This window comes from Rhamphochromis sp. 'chilingali', assembly GCF_963969265.1.
Source record: "Rhamphochromis sp. 'chilingali' genome assembly, chromosome: 1".
Lineage (NCBI taxonomy): Eukaryota > Metazoa > Chordata > Actinopteri > Cichliformes > Cichlidae > Rhamphochromis > Rhamphochromis sp. 'chilingali'.
The window spans coordinates 259,608-286,811 of NC_137929.1; the positions used below are offsets into that span (position 1 = coordinate 259,608).

Below are 27,204 nucleotides of genomic sequence, written 5' to 3' on the forward strand. Positions count from 1 at the left end.
TGGTCGTAGCGGCAGATACGGGTCCTTTTCATCTTTTGCAGGCAGACGGCCAATTAAAAAGCCCGTCCCTGGTAACACCAGCAAACAGAAGCGCTCAGTGTGTCTGCATTTACACAAACAGCAGCTGTTTGACTTTGTCTGCTGCTCATTTAGAAACAGCTGAATGCAAACAGGTTGTCCTGGTGTGACGTTAGTGAACACAAGCCGGCCTTTTTCCTGAGGCTCGGTTTGCTTTAGTAAAGACGTGAGCTCTCGGTTAACTTTGGTTTCCGCTGCTCGTAGGAGTGATCCTCTACATCTTACTCGTGGGCTATCCTCCCTTCTGGGACGAGGACCAGCACAGGCTGTACCAGCAGATCAAAGCTGGGGCGTATGATGTGAGTTACACCGTGCAGCCACGCACACGTGCAGAGAAATGTGTTCCTTTTAACAATAACGGTTAGCTAAACTCCAAATGGTTTTCACGATGTCGTTGAACAGTTTCCCTCCCCAGAGTGGGACACGGTGACCCCCGAGGCCAAAGACCTGATCAATAAGATGCTGACCATTAACCCAGCCAAGAGAGTGACGGCCACCGACGCACTCAAACACCCCTGGATCTGCGTAGGTGTCGCGCTCCCTAACCCGGGCAGGTTGTGTAGTAGCGTTTAAGCTTGTGACACTGCCTGTGTGTTTCCACAGCAACGCTCCACTGTAGCATCCATGATGCACAGACAGGAGACTGTGGAGTGCCTCAAGAAATTCAACGCCAGGAGGAAACTCAAGGTAGGCGGCGGCAGTGAGCGGTGCACATCTAAAACCCTGAAAACCAGAGCATGCTCATCCTGCTGTGACGCTCCCCTGTCCATCTCTCTCCTCAGGGTGCCATCCTGACAACGATGCTCGCCACTCGAAACTTCTCAGGTACGACCTGGAGTAAAGGCTGACAGCCAGTCATGGCCCGTGTTGTAGCGACTCCCTATAATGCCGTTCACATGTGTGGTTCACATGTTGAGGTGCTGCCTCGGAGTCCTGCTGTGTCCTGATGTTCTGGCCTTTAGAGCCCATTAAGCTCGGTGCTCCCCTTTAAGCTGCCGTTAACAAAAACTGGAGTGAGCGTGCAGATCGATGCCGTCCACGGGTGCCTTTAAAGGGCGAACCATTTCAACTGAACCAGTATTGATTTGTGTTTATGACTAATGACAGGAAAGCTGCTCATTCCACTTCTGTCTCAGCTGTGAGTGCGATCCCTCTGTTTACCTTTGTTTTTCTTTCTTCCTCCTCGTGTGGTAACTCGTGTGTAAGGTAAGAGTCCTCGCTGTAGCTAGCACGTCTCTGCAGCGCTGAGCTACACTGCCAGGTTTGAGTCCGGGCATGTGTGTCTACCAAAACTCCACTGTGGGTCAGTTTGTGCATTAGCGGTCATTGTAGAGGAATCAAAGCTGGTTTACGAGGCCTTTGCCATCCTGCAGACTAAGTGTGAGAAACGGCCTCAGTATTGACTGCAGAGGGGAGCAGACGTCTCTCGCTTCCAGTCAGATGTTGTATCGTTAAATATACATATAAAATATATTAGACCCACTGACAGAGCGGAACTATCACATGTTGGAGTTAATCCTTTCAATGTGTGTAAATATGATGTAATTTCAATAGAAAAACATCACAGGGATATAAAAACAGTTAAGTTTGATGTGTTTTAATTGATCAGAAGGGAAAAGTTTGCTGTGTGCAGACAGAAAGCATTGATTATGTGATGGATCTGTTCCATGTGTATCTCACAGCAGCAAAGAAAGGATCTGCTGTTGATATAAAGTTCGACACGTATCGATGCAAAGTCATTAAAAACGTATTAAAGTTCCTGCTTTTAAAGCTCAGCTGCTCCTAAATAGACTCGTAATTATATCATCTCCTTTAAATACTGGCCCAGACAGACGTTTCTCTTCAATGGCCGCCAAAAGACAGCTTTGGTCACTGCAAAGCTTCGATCAGTCACTCTACGTGCTGTGATTTAGTCTCACCCTGACAGACGATGCACCAAACTGCTTACCTCTGCCGCTACAATCACCTGCTTCATGTCTCACAGCGTCCTTGCATGTCGACTGTAAAGTCCATTAACCGGCCACAAATACGTGAGGGAAGCTCAGAGTTGCTGCTCGGTGTTCTTGCTGAAAGAGCAGAGTTTCCTCTAAATGTGCTCCGTGTCTCCTGAGGTTTTACCAGCTGAATCTAACCGCATGCTCCCGTCTCCGTTACTGCTTTCTTTGGGCTTTTTTTGTCTCCTGACTTTGCTTTTTCCTCTTCTGCTTCCGATGGTAGGGCCACTCTGAGGCTGCTAGTCATTGGCCGCCTTGAATGGACCTGCTGCATGTGCCTGTGTAGTTGTTCAGCTGGCGTCTGATTTCCTCCCATTGTTGTCTTTGTTTCCACAGCAGCCAAGAGCCTGCTGAATAAAAAACCGGATGGTGTCAAAGTAAGTACCGTCACACTCCAGGTTACAGATGTACCTTATTGTTGACAGCAGGTCGTACTGCACACCCCACTGGACCCCCGTGGGTTTGCTCTCATGTTTGAATACTGTCAACAAAATGGACATTAATGAAGCTTGTCTTCAGACATGCATCCGTCCTACCAGGTGTCACAGGTAGTTCGTCATTTTTCACTCCGTTGACTCAACATGAAGATAAACTCTTCAATTCACGTTTATGACTCTTTTAGGAACATGTGCGTCTGAAACAGCACGGTGGCACAGCGGTTAGCGCTGTTGCCTCACAGCTAGAAGGTTCTGAGTTCAACTCCACCATCAGGCTGGTGGAGTTTGCATGTTCTCCATGTTTGTGTGGGTGCTTTCCGGGTACTCCGGCTTCCTCCAACAGTCCACAGGCAGCGGGGTTAACTGGAAACTCTAACTTGGCGTGCGTGTGAATGTGTGAGTATGTGTTAGCAGTTAGCTGTCCAGGTGTGCCTTGCACCTCTTGCCCTAAGACAGCTGGGATTGGCTCCAGCTCCTGAGACTCCAGCATTGATGGAGGTCAGTAGTACTTATGTCATCGTACGTATATGGACAGTTGACCGTTTGAGAGTCATCCTCCTTGGTTGCTGCTGGTATGCTAGGCTATGCTGCTTTACCCAGTATCTCAATTAGAGTTTCTATTACATTTGCAGGTTCTGTAGGTGTTGGGGACTGTGGATACGGTTTATAGTAGGGCAAAACAGCCGGGCAAACAGCATGTTTACAAATCCCAGACACAACGATGTTGTCGGTGTGCTCAATAGTGAGAAAGAAAGAGGAAGCAGAGCTCTGCAGAGCTCCGCAGCATTGCTGTTGTTTGATTTGACAGTTCTGTGAAATGTGCTGCATCATCTCTGAGGCTCATTAAATAGCTCTGGTTTCCCTTTAAGCACAGTCCAGCCTGTCAGAGGGACTCGTGTTCCTGCCTGTGGTAGTCCGCTTGTCTTCATGACCTGTTAAAAACGTGTTGCTGGTTTCATGAATTTGACTTGTTGCATTATGTGAAAGGAAGTGCTTTTTGCTAAGTATGCATTTTAATCACCATCGTGTGGTTTCATTTACTACTTTGGACACAAATGAATATGCAGTGGATTGATGTGAGTTACGTTTCACAATGAGACAAAGACGACGTTTCCTGTGTTCACGCAGAAAAGGAAGACGGACAGTGCAGAGCACGTGGGGGTACGTCTGCTGCTTTGGTAGCCAGACCAGCTTTTCAAGTAGTTGGCAATAGAGACCTCGTTGTGTTTCCACCACAATCACAGTGCTGCTTGAGGCTGGGGAGGCACTGCATGACTCACGACACAGAAACACTATAGTTTGGGCTGAATGTGTCAAAGCAGCTTTATCATTGTTATTATTAAAGTCAGAGATGCCTTTGAATCCGTGTTCAACATTTTATTCAGAAAATGTAGGATTTAGGTTTGAAACCTCTGAAATACTAAAAATTAGTGTTTTTATGTAAAACAAAAATAACGTTTTAAAGTTTTCTGTGTGAGGTCCACCTGTTCTGGTGTGCAGGGCTGACCTGAGCTCATAACCACTGCTTGCTGACCAAATAGCCACTTATGTACACAATCTGTAGCTTTCTTCTTCTCCTGCATACAGCAGTGTTGAATAGATTAATGCTTATAGTGATGCTAGTTTCACGCTGAACTCTTTTGTTTGCTTTGTTGCACAGATGGGAACAGATTCCCATTCCTGACCCACGTGGACGTTAAAACCAGGAGTTCCACTGTCAGCATTAAATAAAGTTATGTAGTGTGTCCCCAGCCGAGACTAAACCGCAGACACTGGCACAGTAGATGACACAGCTTAAACCATAGATTCTGAATGTGTGCATAGTTGTGGTTTAGATTCGTTGAATTTTCACGTCGACGTGGAGTTGATGTGATCTGATTGTTTCGTTGTCGGGGTTTCTTAACGTCGGCGTCTCCGTGGTGTGTAAATGTGACGCATGTTCCACATTTCTGAAACAAAAGCACGCACAAGGAAAACAACTTTCCACAGTGACCGTGTGCTGTCAGGCACAACTAATGCCGTTTAAAATTAAATTACCATATTTCGCTCATTTGACACCACTGACGGGTGAAGGCAATAATGCTAAATATCTGAATCATGCTACACTAAATCAATAACTCTGTTATCTCTTCATCACTCCTGTTAGTAGGCGGGGCGTAGTAGGCCGTGACTGAACTGCAAAAAGTGTAACGTTGGACAGAGTATCTCAGAACTGCAGCTCTGGAGTGTTCCCAGTATACAGTGGTCAGTATCTACTAAAAACCAGTGGTGAACAGGGTCAGTGATGCATGTGAGGAGCAAGGCCAGTGTGGTCCAGGGGCTCGGTCATCCATGATAGTTCCTGTTCCTTATCCCATCTGTCTTGGTGTTCTTGGAGCAGCACATGTGTACCCTTGTGTAGATCCTTCACAATCAGCCCCCTGTTTGTCCTGTCAGGTGATCAAGCAGTGCTGTTAGCTTCTTCAGGCTGCAGACGGGGCTCACGTCGGGTCCTGGGGCCGTCCGGCTCTTCGTTCCAGACACTTGTTGTTGGATGTCTGCCTTTGTGATGCTGACTGGCTCTTGTTCTCTGGTCTTATGTCCACCAGCCACTCTGCGTTTGTATTTTTCTCTTTTCTTTTTCTCCCAGATGTTCTTCGAGTGTTCGAGCTCTGGTCTGTCTGCCTCTGATATGATTGCCTTGTAGCCAAGAGTACAATCTGGATATATCTTCAGGCTTCATGACCAAACCTGTGAGCCTCTGGCAGTTTCTACAGCCTCAGTTATTGTTGTATTTTTTCTTCGTCTAATTGTTTTGTGAGAGCCTTCACACCAGCGGCCTGTTGCGGTTGTGCTGTAGGGCGCTGGCAGTGCTCATTCTGTTCCTGCTTGCACAAAGGAGCAGATATTGGTCCAGCTCTGCTAGAGTAACTGCCGTCTCCTGGACTCTCCTACAAGTCTGAGACTGTGATACAAGATACAGCAAACTGTCTGGCACTGGGAGTTGTGCGTTTGTGAAACACCTGTGCAACCTTTGTATGGCCCCGGTATCAGACCACACTGCTGCACTAACTTCAGCCAAACTCCAGCAGGTGAAACTAGCAGCCCACACTGTTACCCACCTGATCAGATCAGGAAGTCTGATTTAAAAAGTTCCTTTGATTCTTTTTAGCTGTGTGTGCGTGTAAAATAATTCACACAGTGATGTCTGGTAAAGTCCCCTAACCTGCTGTAGCTTAATCAAAGTAGTCACAGCGCCTGAGAATCTTTCTTTAGGATGAACGATGCATTTTATCAGCTTTGTGTCTGACTGTCTCTGCTGCTGTCTCTGCTTTCGTCTCTGCTGTTGTCTCTGCTGTTGTCTCTGCTGTTGTCTGTGCTGCTGTCTGTACTGTTGTCTCTGCTGCTGTCTCTGCTTTCGTCTGTGCTGCTGTCTGTGCTGCTGTCTCTGCTGTTGTCTCTGCTGTTGTCTGTGCTGTTGTCTCTGCTCTCGTCTGTGCTGCTGTCTGTGCTGCTGTCTCTGCTGTTGTCTGTGCTGCTGTCTGTACTGTCGTCTGTGCTGTTGTCTCTGCTGCTGTCGTCTGTGCTGTTGTCTCTGCTTTCGTCTGTGCTGCTGTCTGTGCTCTTGTCTGTGCTGTCGTCTCTGCTTTCGTCTCTGCTGTCGTCTCTGCTTTCGTCTGTGCTCTTGTCTGTGCTGTCGTCTCTGCTTTCGTCTCTGCTGTCGTCTCTGCTTTCGTCTGTGCTCATGTCTGTGCTCTTGTCTGTGCTGTTTTCTGTGCTGTTGTCTGTGCTGTCGTCTCTGCTCTTGTCTGTGCTGTTGTCTGTGCTGTTGTCTGTGCTCTTGTCTGTGCTGTTTTCTGTGCTGTTGTCTGTGCTGTCGTCTCTGCTCTTGTCTGTGCTGTTGTCTGTGCTGTCGTCTCTGCTGTCGTCTCTGCTGTCGTCTCTGCTCTTGTCTGTGCTGTTGTCTGTGCTGTCGTCTCTGCTGTTGTCTGTGCTGTTGTCTGTGCTGTTTTCTGTGCTGTTGTCTGTGCTGTCGTCTCTGCTCTTGTCTGTGCTGTTGTCTGTGCTGTCGTCTGTGCTGTTGTCTGTGCTGTTGTCTGTGCTGTCGTCTCTGCTCTTGTCTGTGCTGTTGTCTGTGCTGTTTTCTGTGCTGTTGTCTGTGCTGTCGTCTCTGCTCTTGTCTGTGCTGTTGTCTGTGCTGTCGTCTCTGCTCTTGTCTGTGCTGTTGTCTGTGCTGTCGTCTCTGCTGTTGTCTGTGCTGTTGTCTGTGCTGTTTTCTGTGCTGTCGTCTCTGCTCTTGTCTGTGCTGTTGTCTGTGCTGTTGTCTGTGCTGTTGTCTGTGCTGTCGTCTCTGCTCTTGTCTGTGCTGTCGTCTCTGCTGTCGTCTCTGCTCTTGTCTGTGCTGTTGTCTGTGCTGTTTTCTGTGCTGTCGTCTCTGCTGTCGTCTCTGCTGTCGTCTGTGCTGTTTTCTGTGCTGTCGTCTGTGCTGTTTTCTGTGCTGTTGTCTGTGCTGTCGTCTCTGCTGTCGTCTGTGCTGTTGTCTGTGCTGTTGTCTGTGCTGTTTTCTGTGCTGTTGTCTGTGCTGTCGTCTCTGCTCTTGTCTGTGCTGTTGTCTGTGCTGTCGTCTGTGCTGTCGTCTCTGCTCTTGTCTGTGCTGTCGTCTGTGCTGTCGTCTCTGCTCTTGTCTGTGCTGTCGTCTCTGCTCTTGTCTCTGCTCTTGTCTGTGCTGTTGTCTGTGCTGTCGTCTCTGCTGTTGTCTGTGCTGTTGTCTGTGCTGTTGTCTGTGCTGTTGTCTGTGCTGTTTTCTGTGCTGTTGTCTGTGCTGTCGTCTCTGCTCTTGTCTGTGCTGTTGTCTGTGCTGTCGTCTGTGCTGTTGTCTGTGCTGTTGTCTGTGCTGTCGTCTCTGCTGTCGTCTCTGCTGTCGTCTCTGCTCTTGTCTGTGCTGTTGTCTGTGCTGTTGTCTGTGCTGTTTTCTGTGCTGTTGTCTGTGCTGTCGTCTCTGCTCTTGTCTGTGCTGTTGTCTGTGCTGTCGTCTGTGCTGTTGTCTGTGCTGTTTTCTGTGCTGTCGTCTCTGCTGTCGTCTCTGCTCTTGTCTGTGCTGTTGTCTGTGCTGTCGTCTCTGCTGTTGTCTGTGCTGTTGTCTGTGCTGTTGTCTGTGCTGTTGTCTGTGCTGTTTTCTGTGCTGTTGTCTGTGCTGTCGTCTCTGCTCTTGTCTGTGCTGTTGTCTGTGCTGTCGTCTGTGCTGTTGTCTGTGCTGTTGTCTGTGCTGTCGTCTCTGCTCTTGTCTGTGCTGTTGTCTGTGCTGTTTTCTGTGCTGTTGTCTGTGCTGTCGTCTCTGCTCTTGTCTGTGCTGTTGTCTGTGCTGTCGTCTCTGCTCTTGTCTGTGCTGTTGTCTGTGCTGTCGTCTCTGCTGTTGTCTGTGCTGTCGTCTGTGCTGTTGTCTGTGCTGTTGTCTGTGCTGTCGTCTCTGCTGTCGTCTCTGCTCTTGTCTGTGCTGTTTTCTGTGCTGTTGTCTGTGCTGTCGTCTCTGCTGTCGTCTGTGCTGTTGTCTGTGCTGTTGTCTGTGCTGTTTTCTGTGCTGTTGTCTGTGCTGTCGTCTCTGCTCTTGTCTGTGCTGTTGTCTGTGCTGTCGTCTGTGCTGTCGTCTCTGCTCTTGTCTGTGCTGTCGTCTGTGCTGTCGTCTCTGCTCTTGTCTGTGCTGTCGTCTCTGCTCTTGTCTCTGCTCTTGTCTGTGCTGTTGTCTGTGCTGTCGTCTCTGCTGTTGTCTCTGCTGTTGTCTGTGCTGTTGTCTGTGCTGTTGTCTGTGCTGTTGTCTGTGCTGTTTTCTGTGCTGTTGTCTGTGCTGTCGTCTCTGCTCTTGTCTGTGCTGTTGTCTGTGCTGTCGTCTGTGCTGTTGTCTGTGCTGTTGTCTGTGCTGTCGTCTCTGCTGTCGTCTCTGCTGTCGTCTCTGCTCTTGTCTGTGCTGTTGTCTGTGCTGTTGTCTGTGCTGTTTTCTGTGCTGTTGTCTGTGCTGTCGTCTCTGCTCTTGTCTGTGCTGTTGTCTGTGCTGTCGTCTGTGCTGTTGTCTGTGCTGTTTTCTGTGCTGTCGTCTCTGCTGTCGTCTCTGCTCTTGTCTGTGCTGTTGTCTGTGCTGTCGTCTCTGCTGTTGTCTGTGCTGTTGTCTGTGCTGTTGTCTGTGCTGTTGTCTGTGCTGTTTTCTGTGCTGTTGTCTGTGCTGTCGTCTCTGCTCTTGTCTGTGCTGTTGTCTGTGCTGTCGTCTGTGCTGTTGTCTGTGCTGTCGTCTCTGCTCTTGTCTGTGCTGTTGTCTGTGCTGTTTTCTGTGCTGTTGTCTGTGCTGTCGTCTCTGCTCTTGTCTGTGCTGTTGTCTGTGCTGTCGTCTCTGCTCTTGTCTGTGCTGTTGTCTGTGCTGTCGTCTCTGCTGTTGTCTGTGCTGTCGTCTGTGCTGTTGTCTGTGCTGTTGTCTGTGCTGTCGTCTCTGCTGTCGTCTCTGCTGTCGTCTCTGCTCTTGTCTGTGCTGTTGTCTGTGCTGTTGTCTGTGCTGTTTTCTGTGCTGTTGTCTGTGCTGTCGTCTCTGCTCTTGTCTGTGCTGTTGTCTGTGCTGTCGTCTGTGCTGTTGTCTGTGCTGTTTTCTGTGCTGTCGTCTCTGCTGTCGTCTCTGCTCTTGTCTGTGCTGTTGTCTGTGCTGTCGTCTCTGCTGTTGTCTGTGCTGTTGTCTGTGCTGTTGTCTGTGCTGTTGTCTGTGCTGTTTTCTGTGCTGTTGTCTGTGCTGTCGTCTCTGCTCTTGTCTGTGCTGTTGTCTGTGCTGTCGTCTGTGCTGTTGTCTGTGCTGTTGTCTGTGCTGTCGTCTCTGCTCTTGTCTGTGCTGTTGTCTGTGCTGTTTTCTGTGCTGTTGTCTGTGCTGTCGTCTCTGCTCTTGTCTGTGCTGTTGTCTGTGCTGTCGTCTCTGCTCTTGTCTGTGCTGTTGTCTGTGCTGTCGTCTCTGCTGTTGTCTGTGCTGTTGTCTGTGCTGTTGTCTGTGCTGTTTTCTGTGCTGTCGTCTCTGCTCTTGTCTGTGCTGTTGTCTGTGCTGTTGTCTGTGCTGTTGTCTGTGCTGTCGTCTCTGCTCTTGTCTGTGCTGTCGTCTCTGCTGTCGTCTCTGCTCTTGTCTGTGCTGTTGTCTGTGCTGTTTTCTGTGCTGTCGTCTCTGCTGTCGTCTCTGCTCTTGTCTGTGCTGTTTTCTGTGCTGTTGTCTGTGCTGTTTTCTGTGCTGTTGTCTGTGCTGTCGTCTCTGCTGTCGTCTGTGCTGTTGTCTGTGCTGTTGTCTGTGCTGTTTTCTGTGCTGTTGTCTGTGCTGTCGTCTCTGCTCTTGTCTGTGCTGTTGTCTGTGCTGTCGTCTGTGCTGTCGTCTCTGCTCTTGTCTGTGCTGTCGTCTGTGCTGTCGTCTCTGCTCTTGTCTGTGCTGTCGTCTCTGCTGTTGTCTGTGCTGTTGTCTGTGCTGTTTTCTGTGCTGTTTTCTGTGCTGTTGTCTGTGCTGTCGTCTCTGCTGTCGTCTCTGCTCTTGTCTGTGCTGTTGTCTGTGCTGTTGTCTGTGCTGTTGTCTGTGCTGTCAGCCCAGCCAGTGAAGCAAACACACACATTTTAATAATCAGTATCTTGCAGTAGACAAAGAGAAGAAGTATCAACCTGTTGTTGTACCCTGGTGCATGCTGGAATCAGCACACAGACAACTAGTAGAACAAGTGTCATTTACCTTATTAAATTCATGACAGCAACTGGGTCATTTTTTCCTCTCCACTCTCTGTTCGCTGTCTAACTTTGAACTCTGGGGATCTAATACTGTTTGAATATTCCACGGTCTATTAACTCATGTCCTAATAACATTTCTTGATCGGAGGTTTGATCAGAGGAAGTTAATTTGATGAGCCTCTTCGACGGCTGAACTGATGCTGAAACGTTCCCGGTGGGGTGGCACACGTGACAGCGACTCCTGAGCACAATGTCCCACTTTTGCTTCCACAGCAGCTGCTTGAGGAGTGACTGTTTGGACACTAAGCCTTGTCACTTCTGCCCTGTTCCATCTACCTGCCTGTCTGTCCACTCTGTCTCTCCAGATCAACAACAAGACCAATGTGGTCACCAGTCCTAAAGAGCCTGTCCCCACTCCTTCTCTGGTACACTGTCTGCCTGCCTTGCTGCCTGTGTTTGCATGACTCTGTCTCTAACTGTAGATCTTTCATTACTTCTGCTCTGTGTGATATTTTACTTTCTGTTGTCGATGGTCACTGTTGTTTTCTTGTTCTTTCCATTTGAAACGTCTTTGTTGTGACATGAGGGTTGCTTTGTACATTGCTCCATTGCTACACATGGGCTACATTCTCCTTTGTTGTTGATGCCAGCTGTAATGGTACTGGGACCATTGCAAGCCAGCTGTGGCTAATACACTGTTGGTTGTTATTGCATTGAGACAATTAAGGTATGAAGATGGAGGAGTTCCTCGATGTTAGAGGCCGGCAGGTACAAAGGTCGCTGTTAGCAAAGCAGAAGGGAAACAGATCCGACTCATAAAACCAGATTTATGAAACACGCCAAAGTCAAATCACAAGCTGTAGTTTTCTTACACCCCCAGCTGGATGCCAGTATTCACACTAAAGTTCACCTCCTTCATGACCCTAATATATCCTCACCAGAGTGTCTGCTAGGTGCACCTCTGTACAACTGCTCATCAACACAAGTATCCAATCAGCAAGCTACACAGGAGAAACTCAGTGGGTGGGGTCAAGACGGGCTGCTGAAGTTCAGAGCATCAGAACATCGAAGAAAGACAGTTTTAAAAAGCGTGGGTAGAAAAGCTGGATGGGCTGCAGTGTGTATTTTGGAAACTGCTGATCCACTACGGTTTCCCACCCAACAATCTCCTGGCTTCACAGACAATAGTACCAAAAAGAGAAAATATCCGGTGGGCGGTAGTTCTTTGGGCCAACAATGTCAGAGCAGGATGGCCAAACTGCTTCGAGTTGATAAGAAAGCAACAGTGAGTCAAATAACCACTGATTATGCCCAAAGTATGCAGAAGAACATGAAATGGGGGCTGTTTTCTTTGAGCACTATTTCAACAGCACAGCCGCCCTGAGTGTCCACCCATCTTATGACAGCTGGTTCCAACTGGTTAATGTCTCGTACTGGGATCAGTCCAGACCAGAGCACCACTGGGATGTGGTGCAGCATTATTTGGACCTGCAGCTGCACAATGCTGTTGTGTCAGTGTGGACAGGAAGCTCCAAACCTTGTTGAATATATGCCACAAAAGGCGTACCTAATAAAGTGTCTGGCAGAGGAGAACATAAGTAGATTTTTTATAAACAATAACCTCACGTGGACCTGAAATTGATCTCATCTTCAAGTCTAGAGAACAGTTGTGAGGTATTTTGTTCTGGCACCCGTTCATGTCCAGGCTTTAAGAACAGTCTAGTTTAAATATGTGTTAGTCCCTGTAGTCTCCTCTGCATTTAACCCACCCACACAGTGAGTGGGCAGCACCCACACAGTGAGTGGGCAGCACCCACACAGTGAGTGGGCAGCACCCACACAGAGTGGGCAGCACCCACACAGAGTGGGCAGCACCCACACAGTGAGTGGGCAGCACCCACACACTGAGTGGGCAGCACCCACACACTGAGTGGGCAGCACCCACACAGAGTGGGCAGCACCCACACAGTGAGTGGGCAGCACCCACACAGAGTGGGCAGCACACAGTGAGTGGGCAGCACCCACACAGAGTGGGCAGCACACAGTGAGTGGGCAGCACCCACACACTGAGTGGGCAGCACACAGTGAGTGGGCAGCACCCACACACTGAGTGGGCAGCACACAGTGAGTGGGCAGCACCCACACACTGAGTGGGCAGCACCCACACAGTGAGTGGGCAGCGCCCACACACTGAGTGGGCAGCACCCACACACTGAGTGGGCAGCACACAGTGAGTGGGCAGCACCCACACAGTGAGTGGGCAGCACCCACACAGTGAGTGGGCAGCACCCACACACTGAGTGGGCAGCACCCACACACTGAGTGGGCAGCACCCACACACGGAGTGGGCAGCACACAGTGAGTGGGCAGCACCCACACAGAGTGGGCAGCACCCACACAGTGAGTGGGCAGCACCCAGTGAGTGGGCAGCACCCACACAGAGTGGGCAGCACCCACACAGTGAGTGGGCAGCACCCACACAGAGTGGGCAGCACACAGTGAGTGGGCAGCGCCCGGGGAGCAATGTGTAGGGACAGTACCTCAGGGTAGCTGTTCAGTGGATTCAAACCCCCAGCCTTCTGTCCGTATCTGATTGCAATGATCAGTTCATGAGTTGACAAACCCGTCACATGTGCTGGAATCACAGACGTGATTGGTGATTAAAGCTTGTCTTTAAATGGATATCAGAGCTTCTTGTGTTTTCAACCCCAGGTTCATAAATGAGACAGACGTCAGTCCACTCAACAAATCTGCATCCTTCTCTAAATGTCCCTCACTAAGTCTGATAATGCAAACATGCAGTTCAGATTAATACTTCCAGGTTCCTGCACCAATATAAGAGTGGGGCTCGTGTAGCACAGTGGCAGAGCTCACTCACAGCTTCACCCTGTTGACAGGAGTTGGTCTGCCTCAGGTTCGCAGCTGCTGAGTTTGGAGTTGACATGCAGGGAAACCGTCCTGATCACGTGTCTCTTTATAGAAGTACTTTGATGCTTCAGTGAGCGTTCAGCTCTTTACAAACATTACACCACCATGTGTGTTCCTGTCGTTGTCATCCTGGCACTAAGCAGAACCATCTGTGGGTGTCGTCGCAGCTTTCAGTGCCAAATCATCTCGTGTCTGCAGTCGTAGTCATTGCTGTAGTTGCAGTTTTGTTTGTAGTGATGACCTGTTTTCCCTAAATAGCAGCTGTTAAACTTCCCTTCACTGCTTTCACTTGAGTCCATTTTGCTGAACGCCTGCGTGCCAGTCTTACTAATCGACTTTCACTCAACGTCTCCTCCTCCTCTCAAATCAGGAGCCTCAAACCACTGTTATCCACAACCCAGCTGATGGAAATAAGGTACACGGCTGATCGCCTGCTGATCTGAAGCTGCTGCTGCTGTTCGTCACCATTTAGACTAGAAGTTTAATGCTGCTTCTGATGATGGTGTTTGTGTGCCGTTGCTCTAATTCAACGTCATGCAAGAAAACAGCCGAGAGATCTGTGAAATACTGCACGTTATAAACTGTTGCATGTAATCATTTGGACGTAATCTTGGTCATCTGCTTACTGTGACGAATATCATGTTTAATGTTTAAATTGTGCATCGTGCTGAGGTTGTTTCTTTGGAGAAGCATCATCATGTGCTGTGACCAAGCAGCTGTGCATGTTGTTGGACACAGCAAAGAGACAGCACATGGATACCAGAGCCATCCTCAGTGCTTCTCACAGTGTTGTGCAAACGTATGGATCTACATCAGCGCGTAAATCCATAAGACATAGACAGAAATGCATGCTTGTGTTATTGCTTTGTGGAGTGAGGATATTGTGATAGCTCATATGTTATATGTGCGTAGTCTGCTGTGTAGATGCATATGCAAGCTGGTAGGGCTGCACGATTTTGCATAAAATGAGAATCACGATTTTTTTGGCTTAGAATTGAGATCACGATACTCTCACGCTTCTCTTTTCCAGTATAAATATTTATTGCACTTATTAACTGCACATCAACTTCGTAACAGTTGAGACTGAACATAAAAACAATAAATAAACATAAAACAACAAATGTCTCACGTTTTGTTGTTGCAGCAAAATGTTGTCCTGCTTGAAATTCCGTCTCCACCGTTGCTCGACGCTGCGTGTACAGAGCAGGTAGTGCAACAATAGAAAAATAGTTGCGGGACGGCACTGTGTAGCGTTTGTCTAGGGTGTTGATCGTTTTCCTAAATCCCTCGTTTTGCACAGTGTTGATGGAGCCATATCTTTGGTCAGGTGATAAGTGATAGCCTCCGTGATGTCTTTGTGCCTGCGGGAGTGCGACGTGTATAGGGAAGCGCTGTATAAGGTTCCCGTTATTGATGTTTGGGTGGTTGACCGGGACGGATTTTCTCCTGTCACTTTCTCGTCATCCCTGACGTGCTCTCCGTTGTTTTTTCCTGCTAATTTTAGCATCACACGGCACAGCTTCTGTATCACGTGGTATAAGGCTCCGCCCTTGTCATTTGTTGAGCAGGAAGAGTGAGCGCTTGTTTTCATGCAGAGTACGTCCCGGATCAAAATGCGGTACAATCGTCGTCTTTTTTAAAAAAAAATTTTTAATCGTTGTCATTTGGAAATGAGATCGCACATAAGTATGAATCGAGATCGCGATTTTCTAACGATTAATCGTGCAGCCCTACAAGCAGTTGTTTCATGTGAACAAGGATACAACATATTAAAGGGTTGAGGATGCTGCTAAAGATAAAACTGCCTTAATGAGACAAAGTATTTCAAACATGTCCACTTTAATCACATTTTGATGCCAAGTCCACTGTTAAGCTTCAAATGATAACACAAAACAACATTTTGGTCCCTGAAAGAAGAAATTATTGAATATATGAAGCTTTGAAAGTAAGAGATTTCACCTTTCGTAAGACTTCAAAAAGGCAAAAAGGGGGAAAACCAACGTTGGTAATGAGTAACAAGTCCTGACAAGGTCATTTTTGTCTCATCTGATTTTAAACTATCGTTTTGAGCTACACAACACTGAGACATGATTTCTGAGAAAGCCAAACAAATGTCTTCAGCATTGGCTTTGGCCATCTGCTCAATCTGCTGATTTAACTCCAAGTTGTAACAGGTGTTCAAGTAGGTGATGGTGAAATGCCTGAACATGGAGCAAACTGATGTCAGTGAAACTGTTATACTCAGGCTTCCTCTGGTTTGTCCTTCTGCAGGAGTCCAGCGAGAGCGCCAACACGACCATCGAGGATGAGGACGTGAGAGGTAGGGCGGTCCAGATGTAAACTACACCTTGTTCACAGGATGACACTGCTTTGTTGTCTGTTTTTACACTAGTTAGTCAGTGAGTTCAATATATGTCTGAGTACTGACAAACACACAATGTGCCATCATCTGAAGAAACACAGGAACAGATGAAAAGCAAAATCTTTATTTATCAGGAAGCATGTATAATGTAAACAGAATTGGTCCTAGCACTGAACCCTGTGGAACTCCATAATTAACCTCAGTGTGTGAAGAGGACTCTCCATTTACATGCACAAACTGGAGTCTATTAGATGGATATGATACAAACCACTGCAGCGCAGTACCTGTAATACCTACAGCATGTTCTAATCGCTCTAATAGGATATTATGATCAACAGTATCGAACGCTGCACTGAGGTCTAGCAGGACAAGCACAGAGATGAGTCCACTGTCAGAGGCCATAAGAAGATCATTTGTAACCTTCACTAAAGCTGTTTCTGTGCTGTGATGAGCTCTGAAACCTGACTGAAACTCTTCAAATAAACCTCTGCAGATGATCTGTTAGCTGTTTGACAACTACTCTTTCAAGGATGTTTGATATGAAGGATTGATGACAGCTGGCTCACAGATGGCTTTTTCAGTAGCTGTGGTTCAGTGAATTTAATGTCAAATCCAGTGCCGTTAATTTCTCTCCCAGTCTCTTGCATCTCGTGTTTAAAGGAGCTGATGTGTGTCTGTTGTGTGTTCGCTACAATTGTGACCTTTTGATAGAGCAGATTCTCAATCATTCACATAATTCAGATGTATTAATGTGCATGCCAGCCTATACACGAGACCTTTGCTTTACAATGGCCTCCATTGTTGCTCGTCCCTGTTTCTCTGTTGCATAACTGACATTAGTGCGTGATGCTAACCTTTTGCGCCCAGAAGAAGTTGTAACGATTGACGTCCTGTAGCCTCCACGGACCGTGATCTTCACAGATGACGTTATGATTTGTAGAGAAGAGAAAAGGGAGCCTGGAGAAGTGAAGTTATGCTCTGCAGATGAGAGGAAGTCATTAAAAACACGCGTGTAAATGAAATCAGATGAAGATGCACTTAAATGCCAACACACGGTGAACAAGAAGAACAGGCGGGCTGGAGTGGGCAAAGCTGAGTGTCAGGGATGACTGGTGATCTCAAGAGTGAAAGGGAAGGTGGTGCAGGAGCTGGAGGTGGCAGAGATCACTGGGGGTGACCAGGACGAAGACGGTCAGAAATGAGCCAATCAGAGCGATGGCTGAGAGTGAGGGTATGCAGATAGAGAGCTGAGGGGGACAAAAGAGGGTGAATATGCAGTTGGCAGGCAAAAGGAGAAGAGGAGGAGCACAGATGAGATTCAGGGATGTGGTACAGCGTGGGCACCGGGGTCACCTTACATCACTGCATCGTTCCTCCATGAACATCGCTGTGCATGCTGTCATTTCCTGCACGCCTTTCATGTTCAGTGTTCTTCATCTTCTGTTTTCTCCATCTCACTCTCCTCTTCATTCCTCCTTCATCTCCATCTCATTCTCCTCTTCGTTCCTCCTCCATCTCATTCTCCTCTTCGTTCCTACTTCATCTCAATCTCATTCTCCTCTTCGTTCCTCCTCCATCTCATTCTCCTCTTCGTTCCTACTTCATCTCCATCTCATTCTCCTCTTCGTTCCTCCTCCATCTCATTCTCCTCTTCGTTCCTACTTCATCTCCATCTCACTCTCCTCTTCATTCCTCCTTCATCTCCATCTCATTCTCCTCTTCATTCCTCCTCCATCTCCATCTCATTCTCCTCTTCGTTCCATCTCCATCTCACTCTCCTCTTCATTCCTCCTTCATCTCCATCTCATTCTCCTCTTCGTTCCATCTCCATCTCATTCTCCTCTTCGTTCCTACTTCATCTCAATCTCATTCTCCTCTTCGTTCCTCCTCCATCTCCACCCATCCTCTGATTTCTCCATCTCAGCACCGTCCCCCTGCCCCAGTCTGCAGATCTACCACCTTAAGCACTTGGACCCCTTCACTTCTCACCTGCCTTCATCCAGCTGCCTCTTACCCACCCCTTGCCTTTCGTGCTCTTTGTCTTCATCGTCTTCTGCTTCGTCCTCCTCTTCTTCCGTCTCCTCCTGCTGGTTCTCTCCCAGTGTTTGGCCCAGTGGTGAGGAGTGCTGCCAGTATATCCTGCGGGCACTGGCGGCCGCCTTCGTGCTCCTCTTCTTCACGTCGTCCTTTATGATCCTTTTCACTGACCATCACACCATGTGTCACTGCGGCCCCCAAACATGCTCACAAGACCCCGGCCCCCAGAGTGGCGTGCCCCTCAGTGACTCCATCGACTCCCAGTGTAAGTCGCCCTCCTTAATGCCTGAAGCTGTGCGCGTCACTTTATTGTTGATATTATCTGAAAATGTCTCTGAGCAGGGATGAAGAACATAATGACTGATGTGATCCAGATCAGGACCTTTGTCTCACGCTCTGTTAGAAAGCTTCCTCACAGCAGTGTGTGCCGTTAGCTCTGCTTCTTTAGACGCCAACTTAGAATCAGCTCCAACAGGTGAAGAGCGAGCGATGGATGTTTGCTGACCAGACTGTTTATGCATTCAACCAAACCAGTTTCCCTGCTGCTGTGGGACAGCGCCACTCACTGGTCACTGTCACCACTACACTTTGTCCTTTTTGCTTTGGCAGCTTTTGGGTTGGAGGTTTTGACTCATCCTGCTCATAAAATGAGTTGTTTCGTTTTCTTTAGAAAGCCTCTGATTAGAGTTTAGATCCTTATTGTCCCTGTGAACATAATGACTGCTGATTGTCTTTGTGCTTTATTACAGACTGTTTTTGTCCTGACTAAATCTGTCATAGGGAAAATGTGACTGATTACCTGTAAACCAACTTTGGATTTATTATTTTGCAAGATTCCAGAAAGAAAAAGCAGAAAAGGAGCGTTTAGGTGATCGTGTTCATAAATGATGTTAAAGACGCTGAGGGTGTGTAGTTCTGTGTCGTTCCTGTGTAGGGCCGCATTAAACATTTGCTTCATTTGTTCATAAAGTTAATAATGATGGTGAGAAACCACAGCAGCCCCTGAGCTGTTGTTTCTTTTTGTGTTGTTGTTAATAATAAGTATTAAATTAGACTTTATCAGTCACAAGCCTTTAAAGTAAACGGGAGTGACTCAGCATTCTGACTCCTGCTTCACCTCTAGCCGTGTCCAAGTACTTGCCAAATGTTGCCTTTAATTTTCCTGTTATTCAATGAAACCATTTCCTTCATACTATTCTGACTGAGTCATCTCACCCGTCCTACCCGAGTCTCGCCAACACTCGGCGTGTTCTCCGTGACCACATCCTGAATCTCCTCCGTGGTGTGCCTCTGTTCCTCCTGCCTCCATATTCACCATCTGATGTTCACATTTCTAATCGTGTCCATGCCACAGTCACAGCATCTCCAGTTCTGCTCCAGCTTCGTCTCCTTTCTTTGGTGATGTGATCTCCAAAGCGTACATGATAGCAGGTCTCACTTGCATCTTGTAAATCTCGCCTTTTCCTGCTCTCCTTCTGTCATAAGTAGCCCCTGATATCACTGCCTCGCCCTGCCTGCACTCTACCTGCTCCTCCACCTGCTCCACCCCACCCTTTGCAGCTTCAGCCTCATGGCACCTTAAACCCATCTGCCACCCCTGACTTCCTCATGCTCATGTGCTTTCTATAGATGTGCAGAGACACATTGCAGCTCCTTTGATCATCACAATCAGTGTTTTCAAATCAAACAGCACATCTGTAGCGCACAAGAAGCCATACTGCTGCTCGCTGATCGTCACCTCTCCTCCATGGTTATCTCCCGTACTGACGAACTTACGAGTGATCAGAAACATTGGAAATAATCAACACCAAATTGAACCCAACCCTGTGTGCTTCTTCTTTGCATGATGGTGAAATATAGTTTCATTGCACGTTGCATGGATGGTTTTAATATCCATGCCATTTTATTAGGGAAGTGTTAGGTACCTTAATACCTAATAGGGTACTTAATAATAGGTACCATAACCTTAATAAGGTAGCAACAAGTGAAGCAACACTGTTGCTCCACATGTGGGAATATCTCATGGTACTTGCACTAGCAACAGAGGGTACAGAAAGAGGTTCCTCAAACACAGTGAGCACCCAGACATGAGGTGTTTCTGTGGAAGACTGTGGGAACGACACAGGAGTGACCAAACAGCCGGTCCATAGCACAAAGTAAGGAAACCATCTCTTCACGGCACGACGGACGGGCGGTTTGAGGGAGGAGCGACACATGTCGAACTGGAACATCACCAGAGGTGCTTACAGCACCAACTGTCAGCCATCTATCACACAGTCCTGAAATCCCTGCTTTGATGGATGAATGGAGCAAACATGAAAACGTCCCGACACATAAACCTGCGCTGACACGATCGCCTCAGAGATGAAGTATCTGGACTCCCATCAGCATGTAGAACTTGGTGCTTCTGGACTGGAGGTGCAAATAGTTCACACAACAGTAGCGTGTTATTAGTCGTGGTCTGGTGTTTGATGGCTATTCAGCCACTCAGTGACCTACACGCTGAGCTCCAAGTAAAGTTCTGGTTGTCGTTTAGGAGCAACGTCGTTGGCAGATCTTAGTCTGACCAGAATGAACCTTGTTATAAAACTCTCGTTAGTAAGAAGAAAACCGTCTGTGAACTGGTCACCCTGGAGTTCAACTGCCAGCCTTTCACAGAAGCAGCCAATGACCCGGTGCAGTTGTTGAAGATGCTGTCTTTGGGTTATGTTGTGCAGTAAGATTCTTGTTACGTCTGCACCGTTTGACTTGATCATGTTGTGTGACTCTCTTTCACTAGTGCTTGCATGCAAAGCCACATCAGTACTTATTGTGTCCATTCATTGTTTCCTAGCTAACCTTCTTAGCACGAAAGGTAATGTTATCGAACCAAGCTGACCACACTGACCTCCCAGCTTTTCCTCCATCTCCATGTAACATTGTGCTATTTAAGGTGGAGCCCACGCTCATGCTGTGACAATGAACTCATGCTGTCTTTGTGTTCCTGTTTTTAACCTTTAACTGTGTTTTCATTATGTCAAAGCTGTCCAGATATCCCAAACTAAAGCGATGTGTCTCTGTCCCTCAGCTCGAAAGCAGGAGATCATCAAGGCCACTGAGCAGCTGATTGAGGCCATTAACAATGGAGACTTTGAAGCCTACACGTTAGTCATTAAAGTACTTGTCAGTAAACTCTCACACGTTCATATGTTTCCATAAAGCTAATGAATGTGTTGCCTGTGTTCTTTCAGGAAGATATGTGATCCTGGTCTCACATCCTTTGAACCTGAAGCCTTGGGTAACCTGGTGGAGGGCACAGACTTCCACCGCTTCTACTTTGAGAATGGTACAGTGTTCCTGCGGGACATGGTCTGATGAAGCATCGTAGCTGTCCCAGTTTAGGCTCACATTTCCTGTAAGAAGTGCATCGCGTGCAGAAGCCACTGTGGAGAGTGACTGCATCCCTTTGTGTTGCACTGCCTCATTCACCACCTGTTGCAGCTCTGACTCATCTATTGTCTTTATTACGTTGGTGTTACATTGGTGTTACGTTGGTATCACGTTGGTTTTATGTTGGTATCACGTTGGTATCACGTTGGTGTTACGTTGGTATCACTTTGGTGTTACGTTGGTGTTACGTTGGTGTCACGTTGGTGTCACGTTGGTGTTACGTTGGTATCACGTTGGTGTTACGTTGGTATCACTTTGCTATCACTTTGGTGTTACGTTGGTATCATGTTGGTGTTACGTTGGTGTCACGTTGGTGTCACGTTGGTGTCACGTTGGTGTCACGTTGGTGTTACGTTGGTATCACGTTGGTGTTACGTTGGTATCACTTTGGTGTTACGTTGGTATCATGTTGGTGTTACGTTGGTGTCACGTTGGTGTCACGTTGGTGTCACGTTGGTGTCACGTTGGTGTTACGTTGGTATCACGTTGGTGTTACGTTGGTGTTACGTTGGTATCACGTTGGTGTTACGTTGGTGTCACGTTGGTGTCACGTTGGTATCACGTTGGTATCACGTTGGTGTCACGTTGGTATCACGTTGGTGTCACGTTGGTGTTACGTTGGTATCACTTTGGTGTTACGTTGGTGTTACGTTGGTGTCACGTTGGTATCACGTTGGTATCACGTTGGTGTTACGTTGGTATCACGTTGGTGTTACGTTGGTGTCACGTTGGTGTTACGTTGGTATCACTTTGGTATCACTTTGGTGTTACGTTGGTATCACGTTGGTGTCACGTTGGTGTCACGTTGGTGTTACGTTGGTGTCACGTTGGTGTTACGTTGGTATCACTTTGGTATCACTTTGGTGTTACGTTGGTATCACGTTGGTGTCACGTTGGTGTCACGTTGGTGTTACGTTGGTGTTACGTTGGTGTCACGTTGGTGTCACGTTGGTGTTACGTTGGTGTTACGTTGGTGTCACGTTGGTATCACGTTGGTGTTACGTTGGTGTTACGTTGGTGTTACGTTGGTGTTACGTTGGTGTCACGTTGGTGTCACGTTGGTGTCACGTTGGTGTTACGTTGGTGTCACGTTGGTATCACGTTGGTGTTACGTTGGTGTTACGTTGGTGTCACGTTGGTGTCACGTTGGTGTTACGTTGGTGTCACGTTGGTATCACGTTGGTGTTACGTTGGTGTCACGTTGGTGTTACGTTGGTATCACGTTGGTGTTACGTTGGTGTCACGTTGGTGTCACGTTGGTGTCACGTTGGTGTTACGTTGGTGTCACGTTGGTATCACGTTGGTGTTACGTTGGTGTTACGTTGGTGTCACGTTGGTGTTACGTTGGTGTCACGTTGGTGTCACGTTGGTGTCACGTTGGTGTTACGTTGGTATCACGTTGGTGTCACGTTGGTGTCACGTTGGTGTCACGTTGGTGTTACGTTGGTGTTACGTTGGTGTCACGTTGGTATCACGTTGGTGTTACGTTGGTATCACGTTGGTGTTACGTTGGTGTCACGTTGGTGTCACGTTGGTGTCACGTTGGTGTTACGTTGGTATCACGTTGGTATCACGTTGGTGTTACGTTGGTGTTACGTTGGTGTCACGTTGGTGTCACGTTGGTATCACGTTGGTGTTACGTTGGTGTCACGTTGGTGTTACGTTGGTGTTACGTTGGTGTCACGTTGGTGTTACGTTGGTGTCACGTTGGTGTTACGTTGGTATCACGTTGGTGTCACGTTGGTGTCACGTTGGTGTCACGTTGGTGTCACGTTGGTGTTACGTTGGTATCACGTTGGTGTCACGTTGGTGTTACGTTGGTGTCACGTTGGTGTTACGTTGGTGTCACGTTGGTGTTACGTTGGTGTCACGTTGGTGTTACGTTGGTGTCACGTTGGTGTCACGTTGGTGTTACGTTGGTATTACGTTGGTATTACGTTGGTATTACATTGTCTCGTGAAACAACGTGGAGCGTTGTGGACTTCTCTGCTGTAGCGATGAATCTCCTGAGTCCAAGCCATGAAAATGGTAAAGGGCACACTGGCTTGTGCAGCATGTTTGGACATGAAATGCTGGTTGGGCAGCAAAACCAACATTTACCACAACAGAAAGCAGTTGTTAATCAAGAGCAACAAATTCAACCAGTTCACCTGGTTGCTCTCTGGAGCGGGTTTCCTCGTGCGTCCCAGTGTTTTCCAGCACTGTTGGTTGATGCAGGTCATTTTCTTAGTATCTGAGGCCTGGATATATTCAGTGTATTTCCATGTTTCCGCAAAAGTTCAGCCGTGTTTGTGGTGTTACTTTCCAACACGCTAACACCCTGTCTAAAAAACCAAACTTGTCTTGCATAAATTACTCTGTACAGTCTTGGGTTTTGTCTTCGTTTAAGTCTGAGAAGCAGCTGCATGCTGCTGCCACACCAGCAGGTCGACACCAGAGCTCAGTCAGCTGATGCATCAGCGTTTTATACGTTTTGTTAAGACTTTAAGCCAGATTTGTCGCTCACTTCAGTCATTTAGATGTGACTGATGCTGGATATTGGCTTGGTGCATAGCTAATACCTTCTATGAAATGTAAATGTAATTTAAGAAACTAACTGTTAACAGAGTTAATAGTTAGTTTCTTAAAAAAAATAGAGCCACTGAAGCCTCTTTCAGTTGTTATATGCCGAGCAATTTCACATATTTGTAATTATTAATAATGCATCGGATGCTTTAAAGCTAATATGTGGTCCCTGTCGAGTGTTTGGTTGTGTCACAGTGTTGTTGTCCTCTGCAGCTCTGTCTAAGGGGAAGCAGCCCATCCACACCATCCTGCTCAACCCTCACGTCCACCTCATAGGCGATGACGCCGCCTGCATTGCCTACATTCGCCTCACCCAGTACATCGATAGCAGCGGCATGCCTCGCACCATGCAGTCAGAGGAGACTCGCATCTGGCACCGCCGTGACAGCAAGTGGCAGAATATCCACTTCCACCGCTCCGGCTCTCCCACCGTTCCCACCAAGTAAGATCGCCACCAGATTGCTTATAATGTTTAGACACGTAGGAACAGTTTTAATGAGTGTGTAGCATCAAGTCAGTTAAACCCCAGGGATATTGATCTGATCAGTGTAGTGGGAGAGAGTGGGCTGATGGATCAGGTACAGCTCCTTAACCATAGGTAGGCCAGAGAGCCAGCAGTGAGACAACCCCCCAACAGGAAAGGTTTTAATGGTGACGGCCATTGACGTGTTTCCCTCGTCATCTTTTCTCACTGTTTATTCCCCAGTTTTGCATTTGGCTCGGGTCAGTGTCGCTGCTGTTAGCATGAAACAATATCTAGACCAGGGTCGGCACCTCCGGGCCTCGAGGGCCTGCAGGTTTGAGATGTGTCCTTGATCCAACACAGCTGATTTAAGTTCTCCAGAGGCCTGGTGATGAACTAATCATCTGATCCAGGTGTGTTGACCCAGGGAATTACAGAGGTTGCACAAATAGTCCAGAACATCAACATATGCTGGGAGACACAGAAACCCTCTCAGGTGTTTTAAGCAACCGGCCGACGAGTAAACATGCTCTTCTAACACTCTCGAGACACAAAGCGTTCCAAGTTTTGGTGTCGTAACCAGTAATGTTGGTGCTTTTGTGTAGAGATCATTCTGCATGTGCTGGTGTTGGTTGATCGGACGAACATGTTTGTTTAAATCACCACCCTGCTCGATTTCCAGAATAAAACAGCAGGCTGCTCCTCCGTCACATGGACATCTGACCACAGTCTGGACAAAGTATTCGAGAACAGCGTTAAACATTCAAACGAGACAAAGTTTCCCTTTAACAGCTTGACACGTATTCCACGTCTAACGAGCCGTAATGCCCAGTAACTAGATCAGAGCAGTGGGTGAAGCTGACTGTGTGGGTTTGTGTCTGACTGTGCTCCACTTTCAGCTGAGATGACCTCCACCACCTTCCAGCCTACAGCAGTCAGCTGACTGACTTCTGCCGTCTTTCCATCGGATGCCCAAGCCACGCCTCCCCCTCGTTTGCTAGCGCTCTGCCCTCTCAGTGTGTTGTTTACATTGTCGCTGCTGAACTGAAGTTTATTCTAAATGTAAAGGAGTTCACACTTTGACAACATCACTTTGTAGAGAGAGTGCAGGGTGTTCAACATATCTCTGTTTGCAGCATTTTTATTACTGGTTTCTTGATATATTCTTTTTTAAATAGAAGTGGACTCTAATGGTGCCACTGGTTCCACTTGATTTTAATGGGCTAGTCTGTGAAGCTCCCAGTCAGGATTACACATGTTGTGCTATTGTGATATTTTTACCTTTTGGCACAATGACCGATATCAAACTTTTTAATCACGTTTCTGTTTCCAGACACAAGCCTGCTTTGTTTGGCTGATCCATAGATTTTGGTAATCATGTAATTTGCTCTTTGCTTGATCCATATGAGTTGACTTATCTTACTGATGTATGTTTACTAGGAACTGTAACTACATGTTTAAAAGGGAAACCGTTTGTTTTAGTGAGTTCGGTCATCACGGAGCATCGTGGGAGGAAGTGTAGACATAGATTCTTAAAGCCATTCTGACTCCTGCCAGTCACATTTTCATACAATAATAAGTTAATTATGTGAATCTGTTTGTTTACATTTTACAGTGTGATATTGATGCCTGTCCTTCTCCTCACTTACCTTTAAGAACATCCTCCGTATTTCATCCTCTGCTTAAAGTCGAACCCTGTTTAACCGTGTAAATCAGTTTGCTAAGTTTCATCACTGACCGGGTTACTCATGCTCAACACTCATTATGTTACGCTATAGTTATTTTAGTGCCACCATCTGACTGAAAGGGAAACGGTTGTTGTGGAGATCACAGGGAACAAACTTTAATTCCAGATTGAATTGAGTGCAGAGGAAGCCGTTAAAGACAGTCACAGGTGTGTTTTTGTGTTAAATAATCACTGAAATATTTAGAGAACTGCTTCGTATTGATTTCTTTGATCACATTTGTCCATTTCAAAGGACACTTTGGGTTTATCTTTGTGATTGAACTGTATGATGGGCTGCTGGTATTTAATGTTGCCATGATGGGCCAAGCCTGATGTTTAAGAAATCTCAAATAAAATGTGATTTATGCCAATGAGCGATTTGTTTTTTCATTCCTTATGTGAACTCTGCATCAGTGATATTTCTGAAGTTTTGCTGCTGATGTTTAGCTTTGATATTTCTTTTTGTGCTTTGATGCTGATTGTGAAAAATCCTGCTGAACCTGCCCGCCCCCGCCCCTTCATCCTCACTCGGTTTCAGCAGATGCCGCCCCTCCCTGACTTATTCCTGTTAAAAAGGGGTTTTTCCTTCCTCCTCCTGTCACCAAGCTCTTGCTCGTTGGGGTTTTCTCTGTTATTGTGGGGTCTTTACAGTATAAAGCAGTAATTTTGTTGTGATTTGGAGCTGTAGAAATAAAACTGAACTAAAACAAAATGTTGAAATAATTTGATGTAAAAATGACCAAGTTACCTTCACATCTTTTAGAGTTTTTCACTCAACTCTTGGTACCCCTACAGCTTCTCGTGTTCCTTCTTCCTGATATTGCTGTCATTGGGAACTGCTACATCGATCACTACGGCCGTCTTCTTCTGTTTGTCTACCACCACTATGTCCGGTTGGTTAGCCACCACCATTTTGTCCGTCTGTATCTGGAAGTCCCACAGGATCTTAGCTCGGTCATTCTCCACCACCCTTGGGGGCATCTCCCATTTTGACCTCGGGACTTCCAGGTTATACTCGGCACAGATGTTCCTGTACACTATGCCGGCCACTTGGTTATGGCGTTCCATGTATGCCTTGCCTGCTAGCATCTTGCACCCTGCTGTTATGTGCTGGATTGTCTCTGGGGCATCTTTACACAGCCTGCACCTGGGGTCTTGCCTGGTGTGATAGACCCCAGCCTCTATGGATCTTGTGCTCAGAGCTTGTTCTTGTGCTGCCATGATTAGTGCCTCTGTGCTTTCAGTCCAGCTTTGTCCAGCCACTGGTAGGATTTCTGGATATCAGCCACCTCCTCTATCTGCCGGTGGTACATACCGTGCAGGGGCCTGTCCTTCCATGATGGTTCCTCGTCTCCCTCCTCTTTCTTGGGTTTCTGCTGCCTGAGGTATTCACTGAGCACTCGGTCAGTTGGGGCCATCTTCCCAATGTATTCTTGGATGTTCGTTGTCTCATCCTGGACTGTGGTGCTGACACTCACCAG

General features: G+C 47.3%; 1 protein-coding gene across 2 annotated transcripts in view; it reads left to right on the forward strand.

The window, feature by feature from the left end:
• Nucleotides 1-26,097, forward strand: part of LOC308398231 (calcium/calmodulin-dependent protein kinase type II delta chain) — an 81,438-nt gene extending 55,341 nt beyond the window's left edge. The window contains exons 9-18 of one of the 2 annotated variants that reach the window (XM_080884755.1): nt 283-377; nt 481-603; nt 682-765; nt 861-903; nt 2,409-2,449; nt 15,413-15,461; nt 20,608-20,683; nt 20,771-20,865; nt 23,748-23,976; nt 24,897-26,097. In XM_080884755.1, coding sequence (XP_080740881.1) covers nt 283-377; nt 481-603; nt 682-765; nt 861-903; nt 2,409-2,449; nt 15,413-15,461; nt 20,608-20,683; nt 20,771-20,865; nt 23,748-23,976; nt 24,897-24,900 — 839 coding nt within the window. In that variant the 3' untranslated portion in view covers nt 24,901-26,097. The remainder of the gene's footprint in view (nt 1-282; nt 378-480; nt 604-681; nt 766-860; nt 904-2,408; nt 2,450-15,412; nt 15,462-20,607; nt 20,684-20,770; nt 20,866-23,747; nt 23,977-24,896) is intronic. The other variant, XM_080884756.1, reaches the window with a different exon arrangement.
• Nucleotides 26,098-27,204: the final 1,107 nt, after the last annotated feature.